Source organism: Adiantum capillus-veneris, chromosome 18 (assembly GCF_014529385.1).
Source record: "Adiantum capillus-veneris isolate H3 chromosome 18, ASM1452938v2, whole genome shotgun sequence".
Classification (NCBI taxonomy): domain Eukaryota; kingdom Viridiplantae; phylum Streptophyta; class Polypodiopsida; order Polypodiales; family Pteridaceae; genus Adiantum; species Adiantum capillus-veneris.
Genome location: NC_140948.1, coordinates 30,839,053 through 30,851,568, shown reverse-complemented (window position 1 = coordinate 30,851,568; position 12,516 = coordinate 30,839,053). Strand labels below are relative to the sequence as shown.

Sequence of the window (12,516 nt, the reverse complement as noted above, 5' to 3'; positions counted from 1 at the left end):
TTGGTGCAATGCTAATGCAAGATGGCAGGGTAGTAGCCTATGAGAGCAGAATTTTGCAAGGGCCAAAGATGACCATGCAGGTCTATGAGAAAGAGTTACTGGCTGTGATTCATGCGCTCTTAAGTTGGAAACACTACCTGCTAGGTGCAGATTTCGTTGTCCAAACGGACCATCAGACCTTGCGATACTTCTTGACACAGACAAAGTTATCTGAGAAGCATATGCGATGGGCAAATATCTTGTCCATGTTCCATTTTCAGATTGTGCATGTGGAAGGCAAGAAGAACGTTGTGGTTGATGCCTTGTCAAGGAAGCCACAAATTTCAGCTGTGTCAATTCCTTATCATCATGCACTTGATGATATGAGAGAACAGTATGAAAATGATGAAGATTTTGCAAGGGTCTTCGAGCAGCTAATGCAAGGACAACGTCATGAACACTATCTTCTTAAAGACGGGTTCATGATGATGCATGGTAGATTGTGTGTCACAAAGCCATTGCGACGCAAAGTGATGGAAGAGAGTCATGTCCCACCGTATGCAGGGCATCGTGGTATCGATGCTACAGTTAAAGCGGTTGAGACATTCTTCTATTGGCCTACATTGAGAAGGGATGTGGATGCCTTTGTGCGAGAATGCCTAATTTGCCAGAAGGTCAAGTTTGACAGGCAAAAGGCACCAGGGTTATTGCAACCACTACCTATTCCAGATAAACCATGGGAAAGTATTGCTATGGATTTTATCTTTGATCTTCCGAGAACGTAGATAGGAAACGATGGTATTTGGACCATTATTTGCAGATTTAGCAAACAGGCTCATTTTATTCCTGTCAGGAAGAAGATAAAACCAGATCAGATGGCATGCTTGTTTATGAGCAATATTTTCAAGTATCATGGCATGCCACAGTCGATTGTTAGCGACCGTGATCCACGCATGACAAGTTTGTTCTGGAGAGGCTTGTTTGAGAATATGGGCACAGTCAGAAGAGGCAAACTCTCCTAGATCTGCTGAAGTGCTATGTGTCAAAGCATAAAGGAAAGTGGGAGCAGTATTTGCCATTGGTGGAGTATGCATACAATAATACAGTGCATTCATCAACTGGCAAGGCACCTGTTGAGATAGTTGAAGGTGGCAAGAAAGTTCCTCCCATACTACACACAAAGGACAAGATATTTGAAGCAGATAAGTATGTTCAGGACATGGATGAAATGTACAAGAAGGTCAAAGTGGCCTTAGAGAAGACTCAGGCAAAGCAAAAGAAAGCAGCTGATCGTCACCGTCGTGAAGTGGTATATTCACTTGGTGATTGGGTGCTTTTACGCTTTGAAAAGGCAAGGTTAAAGAAGATGAAGGGCAAGGAAAGATTGTTTCCAAAGCTCAGCATGCGTTACTATGGGCCTTTTCAAGTGTGCGACATAATCAGTGATGTTGCATATAGGCTGAAATTGCTTGACAGTTGGAAGATTCACAATGCGTTTCATGTGAGTCTTCTCAGACCCTATGTGGGTGATGTGCCAGAAGATATGCCAGCTGAAGATCAGCCGGAAGTCGAGGAACTTGACGGGATCTTGGTCCTTGAACAGATTTTGGCACACAAAGAAAGGAAAGTGAAAGGCAAGGTTGCTAGGCGTTACTTGGTAAAGTTCATAAACTATCCACCAATGGATGCTAAGTGGATGGAAGAAGGTGAACTTGCAGAGTCATCAACTGTGTTATCACTTTACCTTGAAGCCTTCGGTTTGCAACCTACCTTGACCCTTTGAGTTTCAAAGCTACATGGATTGTCAGTGTGACAATGGCTTCTGAAACAAATGATGTACATGGTATTTAAAGTGAGCTCAAATGAAATACCTGTTACATGAATGTTAGAGCTGTACAAATTGTCGGTTTGGCAATTGCTCTTATGGAATGTCCAAAAGTTTGCTTAGTGCTATAGAAGTGAGTATCTCTTGTCAGTTTATCAAGAATACAGTAATTGCTTCTATTAAAGAGTACATGTGTAACTGCATTCTTAAATTGTCGGTTTGGGTATGCTCGAAAGTGTTATGGGATCCAACGTGTACTATAAGACAGTGGCAAAATGTGAAGCTACCATTTTGTCATTGGAAAGTTAGTGACTCAAAGCAATGGCAGAGTGCGAAGCTACCACTATGTCATTGGGACAGGGTTCACACGCAGGCAATACATGTGTCGACAAGGTGTTAAATACACGAGGGTTGACAATGAGCATGTATGTGTCGTACATGTGTCGACAGGTGTTGAATACATCAGTGTTGACTGTGAGCATGTACGACATAGATGCAAACGAGGACGTTTGAGATTTCAAGAGGGGGGTATGTCACCAACGTGTGACTACTATCTATCCTTTTTGTTGATTTCTTTCTTATTATCTATTTACTTTCACTTTTTGGAAACACCCCTCGGGAAATCTAACTGCCGTGCATTGCATAGCTAGTGTGGAACTGTCCAGAGGGAGTCCAGGTTTGAGGGCAAGAGAGCACTAAGGTTGGACAAGGACTATGGTTAGCCAAAGTGGGGTCATTAACTAGCCAAAGTGGAATCCTTTGCTACAGAGGCTACACTTCAGTTCTGGATGTGGCCACAATGTACAAAGAGGGTCGGATTACCTAGAAAGATACAATGGCAGCATCTCCTAAAATTTAGGGAACTGCTATTTTGGGCCCTGAAAATGTGTTTGCGTCATTACCTCCGGAATGACAAGGGGAACATTTTTTTACTCTGCCGTGAAGTCAACTGGGCAACCGGTTGGGAGATTTTTAGTGTGGAACTGTCCATAGGGAGTCCAGGTTTGAGGGCAAGAGAGCACTAAGGTTGGACAAGGACTATGGTTAGCCAAAGTGGGGTCATTGACTAGCCAAAGTGGAATCCTTTGCTACAGAGGCTACACTTCAGTTCTGGATGTGGCCACAGTGTACAAAGAGGGTCGGATTACCTAGAAAGATACAATGGCAGCATCTCCTAAAATTTAGGGATTTTGGGCCCTGAAAATGTGTTTGCGTCATTACCTCCGGAATGACAAGGGGAACATTTTCTTACTCTGCCGTGAAGTCAACTGGGCAACCGGTTGGGAGATTTTTAGGGGGCAACCCCGAAACAAGAAAATGCTTATAAATGTGTCAAGTGGCACCTTCTGGTGCACTTTCCTCATGCAAGAGAAGGGGGCGCTGAATTTTAAGCTGGGAGAGGCTCATTTTCAGATTTTGTCAGAGGTTGAGAGCTATGGAGTGCTTGCTTTGTCTCTTATGCACAGTGCGGTGCCAGGAGTGATGCCCTGCACGCTACGCACTGCTCTCTCTCTCTCTCTCCCCTATGGCAGTATGTTATGCCCCACTAGTGGGCTCTTCATTTGACCAATGTACAGTTGTGTGGGTTCATGCGCGATTGCCGAGGCAAGAGCCTCTTGCACAGGTATTGAATTAGCTAGCGGCTAATCCCCCCGCAGGTATAGGTGAACTCGGAGAGGTTTCACGCCAAAAATCTCGTCCGATTCAAAGGGCAAGTAGCCCTACAGGTGCGGGAGCTCGAGGACTTGCTACGGATGTGATCGGCACGCGAAACGGAGCCCGAAACAGTAAATTACAGCCTGCTGTGTATTTTTGCAGGTTTAGGGTTTTGGCCCTGAACGTGTTTTGGCCCTGAACGGACCCTAGTACCCCCAGGAGGTGCGGGGACGCAAGGGGACCGCTGTACAGGCGATCTGGCGCATTTTCAGGGCTGAAAACAGAGAATTCAGCGTGCTGCAGATTCTCGCCAGGTTTTGCAAAGTGCCCGTATGCGTCGGGAAGGTCAGTCAATGCGTGGGAATATTGATTGTGAAGTGTCCTAGTATAGTTATGTTGCCAAAATCGGGCTGGAACAGTGGAAATTCAGCCGAGTTTGTGCGGGGCAGCTTGTAGGGATCCACAACGTTTATTCCCTCTTTTGAACAATAAAGAAATACCGAAAGGGGCGCCTAAGTTAGGGGCCAATCTGGTGTCGGTGTACTCATACAGGTGCAATCTAGCAGCCTATATCCCTCTCCCCTTTGTTGTGTCTTGAAAGTACACGTAAAATAGACGACTAATAATGGGTGAAAGCTAAATCAAGGTTTAAAGTAAAGTCTACCGCCCTTTTTGGATTGAACAGGCCGGTTTCAGTAGGCTTTGGCTTTCACCCGGAATTCTTTACTTTAGACACACACACACACAGATCACTTTTCAAAGGAAACCTACGCGACAGGAATTAACACTTATGCACACACACGGCTCCGAAGCTAGAACGCTTCGAGCAGACGCCGACAACTTGTAGGCCCCAAGCCCCTCTTGGTATTTCTCTATTCTTTAGGAGGGTAAATTACAAAGAAGAGTCCTGGGAATCCTTTATCTGTATCGAGCTAGATACCACGAATTTTGGCCAAATTTCGGCAACATAACAGCCACAAAACTTGCGCGAAACCAATTCCCCTACTAGAACTCACTTCCATTGGCATAAACCCTTTGATTCCTGCCCAAAAACAGTAAATTCAGCACGCTGTATTTACTGGTTTTTGCCCTGTTTTCAGCCCCAAACAGTCTCCTAACTGTCCTCTGCTAGTGGGGCACTATTCCCAATGGTTCTGGCGTCCGTATGGCTGAAAAACAGTAAATTTACAGCACATACACAGCGCTGAAAACGCACCTGTACGGTGAGGTTATGACCCTCACCGGTGCCTGCTTTGGAGTAGCAGTTAGCTATCCCTGTTCCTGCTCAAGGAGGCTCTTGCCTCAGCACAAAAGCATGAATCCACAAAGCTGTGCATCAGTCAAATGAAGAGCCCTCTTGTGGGGCATCACATAACTGCATGTAGGGGAGAGAGAGAGCAGTGTGTAGTGTGCATGGCATCACTCCTAGCACCACACTGTACATGAGAGAGAGAAAGCACTCCATAGCTCTTAACCTGTGACCGGTTCTCAATGAAGCATCCCCCAAGCATAAATCGAGCGCCTCTCTTCTGCCCTTGACGTGTAATGCATTTGTGAACAAATAGATGCAAAAAGGGGAAGATTTTCATGTTTGCCAAAACTTGCGTATCACTGAAAACGCAGCAAAACAGCCCTTTAAACACGCATCTGATGCCTTCCAATGTTGAAAATGAGCTCCTTGGTCCTAGGTAAAGTCATGGGAAGCTCAAAAATGGAGAGAAATGATTGAAAATCAGAGTTATCAGCCTCCAAAAGTGCACCAAAAAGTTAGTTACGAGTTCTGTTCACCTAGACTTGGTAAATTGGCCAAAAAAGTGCCACTTGGCACTCATACATACAATTTCCCCGCATTGGGCTTCCTGCTTAAAAATCTCTCAACTGGTGCATCAGTTGACTTTGCAGCAAAGTAATAAAATGTTCCCCTTGTCATTCTGAAGCTAATGATGCGAACAGATTTCATGGCCCAAAATAGCAGTTCCCTAATTTTTAGGAGATGCTTCCGTTGGGCTCCCACTGGTCTTCTGACCATCTATCCCCATTGGGACCGCATCCAAAAATGCAATGTGGCCCAACTGTCAGATACTTTCCTTTGCTGACTTTATGCCTTAATTGAGTTCACCTCCAAGTATCCACCAACTTGCTAAGTGCGACGGGGGGACCTACATGATCTTGAATTGAGCCTAGACATCCTTTACTTCACGAGTTCCAGTGCTGCGACCAACTTCCCGTCTGCAGGTGAAACTACCGTTCACATTGGCCATACAATGGGGTCTCAAAAATTAAACAAAAATCATTGGAAAGAAACCAACAACTAAGGTTAGGAGTTGCCACGTCCTCGTGACATACCCCCCTCTTGAAATCGCAAACGTCCTTGATTGCATACCATAAATACATGCCACTGATGATCTTGTGTTGTTAGCACTCTTTTATCATCGCATGTATCCGCAAGAAAGACTGTCAAAACATGTGTACAAATGACTTAATGAAACCTTCATACTTTTGTCAAACTTTACACTGCTATTGCACTGAATCCATGAGTAGATTTGATGTGCTAGCTCTATCCTTACCCCTCCTTGGACACGTTGGGTTGGGGCATAAGTAGGCTGTAACCCAAAGACCTCAAGGTAAAGCTACAATACATTTGGTGACCTGACAGTTCATGCTCTTTCATCCACTTTCCATCCATAGGTGGATAGTTGTTGAGCTTCACCACATAGCATCTTGCAACGTGTCCCTTAACTTTTTACCTGTACAAGAGGCTCTTGCCTGTCACGTGCCCACTTCACCTGCGCCACGTGGACACGCTTCTACCATAGTCTAGCATGAGTCTTAGCTTAGGAATGAGCCTGACACCTTTGTGAGCCTCTAGCTGGACGTGCATGTCTAGGCCGGTCTCATAGATGCATACCCTCTCTTGCACAAGAACAGTCATTTCATCATGCACGCATTTTACCGCGTGAACCACCTCTTATAAGTTATTTTATTAAAAGTGACTTTTGGAATTCTTTTTGTAAGTTTGTTGGAAAAGTAGGTAGGGCAAATTGCTAAAGATCTATCAAAGAAACCCATTGGGCACTCAATAGAAGCATAAGAAGCAGGGACACAAGGAGGCAGACACCCAGCAGGCAGGTAGCACCTCATCAGGAGCCCTAGCATTTTCTCAAGAAGAAGAAGACCCAGATCAGCCTGACGTTTTCAGATTTCAGTAGACAGCCCAGTGTTTTTAGTTTTCAGCCTTGACGGCGTCGTCGTCGCCATTGTCATCGTCGTCGAATTCCCTATCTTGACGACGACACCATCGCCATCATCATCGCAGATCCCTATCATCGTCTGAGTCCCGGACTTAGCGACGACATCATCGTCGTCATCGTCACAGTCACCATCGTCGTCGACAAAGACCCTTAGTACCTTGTCTTCGACATAGACCTCGTCGTCGACCTCCCCATCTTCGACATAGAACCTGCAGTATGCGTCGTCGACATCATCGTCTTCGACATAGTCCCCTTCAGTACCTCAGTACCCCTTTAGTACCTCAGTACCCAACATCGGTAGCATCAATACCCATTAGCATTAGCATCTCAGCATTTAGTCATTGTAGCAACATTGTGCAAGAATAAAGAAAGTACTTGCTTTGGCAATAGAGCAAGGGGGCCCTTGAGGGTTGGGACCCGACATCCCCGTGTCGTCTCTTTTCTCTCTCTCGTCGTCTCTCTTTCTTTCAGTTCAGTTCAGTTCTTTCAAGTGAAATAAAGTGTTCCTTGTGTTTGTGTGCGGAGTACTAGATCCAAGCAAAATCCTTATTCTCTTTTGCGGCACCTGACATTGCCTCTGCAACCGAGCATAATTCCACAACACTGTAGGGTACTACCTACGACCAAGTAAGCTCAAATTTCAAGATGATTTACCAATGCGTCAAAGAATCCAAGCAATTGCCCCAGAGAATCGGCGAGCAGCGTGCCACTTAGCAGACCCACATCACCCCCGCAGGAGATCTAGTGGCCAATCTACCACCGTAAGACCTCTCCCTATCTCATCTTGGTTCATACTTGCAAACCCTAAAAACATAACAAAAAATCAACCCTAATTTGACCACTTTTTGGCAGGGCGAGCATGCGGAATTTCTTGTTTGTCTTGCGAAGAGGAACCCTCTTCCATAATGCCCTTCCCTTTGTCGACCATAGTATAGTCCTGCGTTCTTGTACTCTGTGTCTTTACCCAAAATAACCGAGGCTCACTTCTTGAGGAAAAAGTGAATGATGTCCCGACAATGGAACCTTGAAACCGGCCCGTGGGGCAGTAGGCTTTGGCTTTCACTCGAAATTCTTTACTTTAGACACACACAACAGTGCACTTTACAAAGGGAACCTGCGACGGGAATTAACACTTATGCACACACACGGCTCCGAAGCTAGAATGCTTCGAGCAGACGCCGACAACTTGTAGGCCCCAAAATTGGCCCCCCTTTCGGTATTTCTTTATTCTTTAGGAGGGTAAATTACAAAGAAGAGTCCTGGGAATCCTTTATTTGTATCGAGCTAGATACCACCAGTTTTGGCCAAATTTTGGCAACATAACAGCCCCAAAACTTGCGCGAAACTAATTCCCCTATTAGAACTCACTTCCACTGGCATAAACCCTCTGATTCCTGCCCAAAAAGAGTGAATTCAGCATGCTGTATTTACTGATTTTTGCCCTGTTTTCAGTTCCAAACAGTCCCCTAATTGTCCTCTGCCAGTGGGGCACTATTCCCAATGGTTCTAGCGTCCATATGGCTGAAAAACAGTAAATTTACAGCGCATACACAGCACTGAAAACGCACCTGTATGGTGAGGTTATGACCCTCACTGGTGCCTGCTTTGGAGTAGCAGTTAGCTACCCCTGTTCCTGCTCAAGGAGGCTCTTGCCTCCGCACAAAAGCATGAACCCACACAACTGTACATCAGTCAAATGAAGAGCCCTCTAGTGGGGCATCACATAATTGCACGTAGGGGAGAGAGAGAGCAGTGTGTAGCGTGCATGGCATCACTCCTAGCACCACATTGTACATGAGAGAGAAAGAAAGCACTCCATAGCTCTTAACCTGTGACCGGTTCTCAATGAAGCATCCCCCAAGCATAAATCGAGCGCCCCCTCTTCTGCCCTTGACCTGTAATGCATCTGTGAACAAATTGATGCAAAAAGGGGAAGATTTCCATGTCTGCCAAAACCTGCGTATTGTTGAAAACGTAGCAAAACAACCCTGTAAACATGCATCCGATGCCTCTCAATGCTGAAAATGAGCTCCTTGTTCCTAGGTAAAGTTACGGGAAGCTAAAAAATGGAGACAAATGGTTGAAAATCACAGTTTGATATCAGCCTCCAAAAGTGCACCAAAAAGTTAGTTATGAGTTCTGTTCACCTAGACTTGGTAAATTGGCCAAAAAAGTGCCACTTGGCACTCATACATGCAATTTCCCCGCATTGGGCTTCCTGCTTAAAAATCTCTCAACTGGTGCATCAGTTGACTTCGCAGCAAAGTAATAAAATGTTCCCCTTGTCATTTTGAAGCTAATGGTGCGAACAGATTTCATGGCCCAAAATGGCAGCTCCCTAATTTTTAGGAGATGCTTCCGTTGGGCTCCCACTGGTCTTTTGACCATCTATCCCCATTGGGACCGCATCCAATAATGCAATGTGGCCCAACTGTCGGATACTTTCCTTTGGTGACTTTATGCCTTTATTGAGTTCACTTCCTAGTATCCACCAACTTGCTAAGTGCGACGGGGGGACCTACATGATCTTGAACTGAGCCTAGACATCCTTTTACTTCACGAGTTCCAGTGCCGCGACCAACTTCCCGCCTGCGGGTGAAACTACCGTTCACATTGGCCATAAAATGTCCGACCATTTGCAACTTCAAAAAGAGGGGCTCAAAAATTAAACAAAAATCATTGGAAAGAAACCAACAACCAAGGTTAGCAGTTGCCATGTCCTTGTGACACCCCCCCCCCCCCTCCCCCCCCCCCCCCGGGTCCCCGCCCGCGCCCCCATACCCAAAAAAAAAAGAGGAAAAGAAAATCCCATGTAGATCTTTGTACTATACAACTTTATGGTACTGATTGAATATGTATGTACGTATGGACCCTCCTCCCCTTTTTCTTTCCAGGCTCCAACTGAAAAATCCGTTAGTCTTCTCCCCTTTTCCTTGCTCGTTTTGAATGTATTGTTTACTTCTAAAGCTTGACTTATATTGCAGTTTTTTGAGCATGGAAGCCGTGAGCAGAGGTTGGAACTTGCAAAACAGTTGATAGGCCATGTTTTGAGTCTCAGCCTTCAAATGTACGGTTGTCGTGTAATTCAGAAGGTGCTTATTTGAACATATCACTCAAGGTTTTAACGTCCATGGGCTTCAAGTGCGTCCTACTGGCTGTTTTACTATTGGTGTTATGCTTCCTTTTTGCAGGCATTAGAAGTTGTTGGTCTTGAGCAACAAATTTTGATAGTCTCAGAGCTTGATGGCCATGTTATGCGATGTGTGCGTGATCAAAATGGCAATCATGTCATTCAAAAATGTATTGAGTGTGTTCCTCCTGAGCATATACAATTCATCATCTCTGCTTTTTATGGACAAGTGGTGATGCTCTCAACACATCCTTATGGTTGCCGAGTCATTCAGGCAGGGTGTACTTTCTCATGACTGTTGCCATTTTTTAGTGGTTCTACAATTTATCTCTAGCTGTGCGAAATAATAATACTGCCTGACTTGTGTTTAGTCGGTAACAGAGAGTGCTGGAACACTGTACTGATGAGCAAAAACAGGGTGGTATCATGGAAGACATCCTGCGGTCTGCTTGTAATTTAGCCCAAGATCAGTATGGTAACTACGTTGTGCAGGTCAGTAAAGGCTGTTTTACAAGTAGGAGCTTTTGTGTGCCTGTTTGGGGCATGCTATAAAAGTTGAATGCATCTAGATCTGAGTCAAAAAGTTATCTCTGATTACAGCATGTCCTGGAACATGGGAAGCCCCATGAAAAGAGTGAGATAATGACGAAACTAGCTGGTCAGATTGTACAAATGAGTCAACACAAGTTCGCTTCAAATGTAGTCGAAAAATGTTTAGAATTTGGAGGTCCCACAGAAAGACAAATTTTGATTAGTGAGATGCTTGGTCACACGGATGAGAATGAGCCTCTGCAGGTAGTGCTTTCTTTAAAAGAGAGAGGTGTTTTGCTCACACAGTTTTGTCTTAAAAGTTGCACGTGATAAAAAGAAAATTGATGAGCATGTTGCTTGAATTACCTTGTTCTAAGTTTTGTTGATGAGGATTCAAGATGTGAAGAGTGACAATGAGATAAGAAGTTGAAGCTTTTCATTACCAAGGTGTAACAACAGGTTGAGTGACGGTAGCAGGGAGTTTTTTTTTTTGCCTGACCACCTTAAACGTTTCTCTGGTGCTGAAGCTCTGTAGCTCCTTGGGTATGTTCCTCATGATAGTCGCTGGTAAATGTGATGGACACGTAAATAACTCTTTTAAGGTGTGGTACTGCTTGGGTATATTCCTCGTGATTGCACCCAAGATCTGTTACAGATGATCTTGTCTTTTGTTTTGCAATTATATCCAGTTTGCATTATCTCACGCATCGGGGGCACGAATAGGGTACTATAATGTTGGGTATTGAATCTGCTAGAAGGGGTCTGTTAGAAAATGCGGATGGGGTTTTGAGGTACAAGTAGTTCCAGCTACTCCTTCAATTGTATGTGGATCAAGAGGATCTCTTTATTTCTCCCTTGAAGCCTGAGGATCTTTGACAGCTTATGCTCGACTTTTATGGAGTATTTTTAACCCAAGCTAAGAGTGATTGACATCAAGTCAGAGGTGCTTTCCTTCCAAGCAATTGTCGAGTTTCTGTTTTTTCATCATCTCACGGTCTCAATCAGTTTCCACGGATTACTATACTTCAGTAAGACGTGTGTGGTGAATATCAGGGTGTATCTTGTTGGGATCACAGGCAATGATGCAAGAACAGTACTCCAACGTTGGCGAGAAAGTCATAGAGACTTCTGTTTGAGATCCGTTGCCACATTTTATATGACTAGGCACTGTGAACTGGCTTGAAAAATTGAGGAACGAGTACTTTGTTCCAAGCAATTTTTGAGTTTATCGTTTTTCCCTATCTGGCTTGTATCAATAGCAATGGAGCAGGGTACCATATTTCAAGACTGTGCAAGTTCTTTTTTGTCAGGGATTGTCTTGTTTGAATTGCAGGCAATGATGAAAGATCAGTATGCCAACTATGTTGTCCAGAAAGTCCTAGAGACATGTGACGACCAGCAGCGGGAGCTTCTTCTATCTCGCATCCGTGTCCACCTTCATGCTCTGAAGAAATATACATATGGAAAGCATATTGTGGCACGTGTAGAGAAGTTGGTAGCTGCTGGAGGTAAGCAGGATCGTTTTGTTTCAAGGTTTGTAAGCGTAAGCGTGTTGGTCCTGTAAGGTTTTATCTAACTGATCTGCTTGGAAGAGTGCTACAGAACGACGAGGGGCCCAACTATCAGCTTGAACAACTGAACAGAACACCTTACCTTTGAAGTTGTTTCACCTAATTTGTGCATAGTATACCGGAGGGGAGTGGTGGCCATTACAAGTCTTCTCGATTCCCCAGTTAAAAATTGAAGCTTCAACTCAAAGCAATTTCGACAACCCAACACCAAAGTAAAGTAGAAGAAAATAAGTGCGAGTGATGAGTGCTTTTGCAGATTGTATCGGTATGTATCTTTCTTTAGGACGGCAGTTCTCATGTAAAATGTAGCAAGGTTAGCTGAGGGTGGGATTTCATCCTTTAGTGAATGTTCTGAGTCCTTCCTGTCTGTCAGATTTGCTGCCTTTGTAGTGGGCATGCAAAACATGGCTATGGATGCATTGTACAGATAGTTGGGATTTGTGATTAGCTGTACAGACTCGAAACGGTGTCCGCGAAGGAAGCATAGGCTTTTATGATATGACTTTTACCACTCCAGTAACTTTTGTATGATTGAAATTTCTGCATGCATGCAACGAGTTTTTTGTACATATC

At 44.5% G+C, this 12,516-nt stretch overlaps 1 protein-coding gene across 3 annotated transcripts in view; it reads left to right on the top strand.

Annotated features, from left to right (window-relative positions):
* LOC147435428 (pumilio homolog 1-like) overlaps positions 1-12,516 on the top strand; it is a 27,944-nt gene extending 15,428 nt beyond the window's left edge. For 2 of the 3 annotated variants that reach the window (XM_086488489.1, XM_086488490.1), the window contains 6 exons: positions 9,696-9,803; positions 9,903-10,115; positions 10,223-10,333; positions 10,442-10,636; positions 11,706-11,880; positions 11,975-12,516. In XM_086488489.1, the coding sequence (XP_086344615.1) occupies positions 9,696-9,803; positions 9,903-10,115; positions 10,223-10,333; positions 10,442-10,636; positions 11,706-11,880; positions 11,975-12,003 (831 nt within the window). In that variant the 3' untranslated portion in view covers positions 12,004-12,516. Of the gene's footprint in view, positions 1-9,695; positions 9,804-9,902; positions 10,116-10,212; positions 10,334-10,441; positions 10,637-11,705; positions 11,881-11,974 lie in introns of those variants that run through there. The other variant, XR_015185082.1, reaches the window with a different exon arrangement.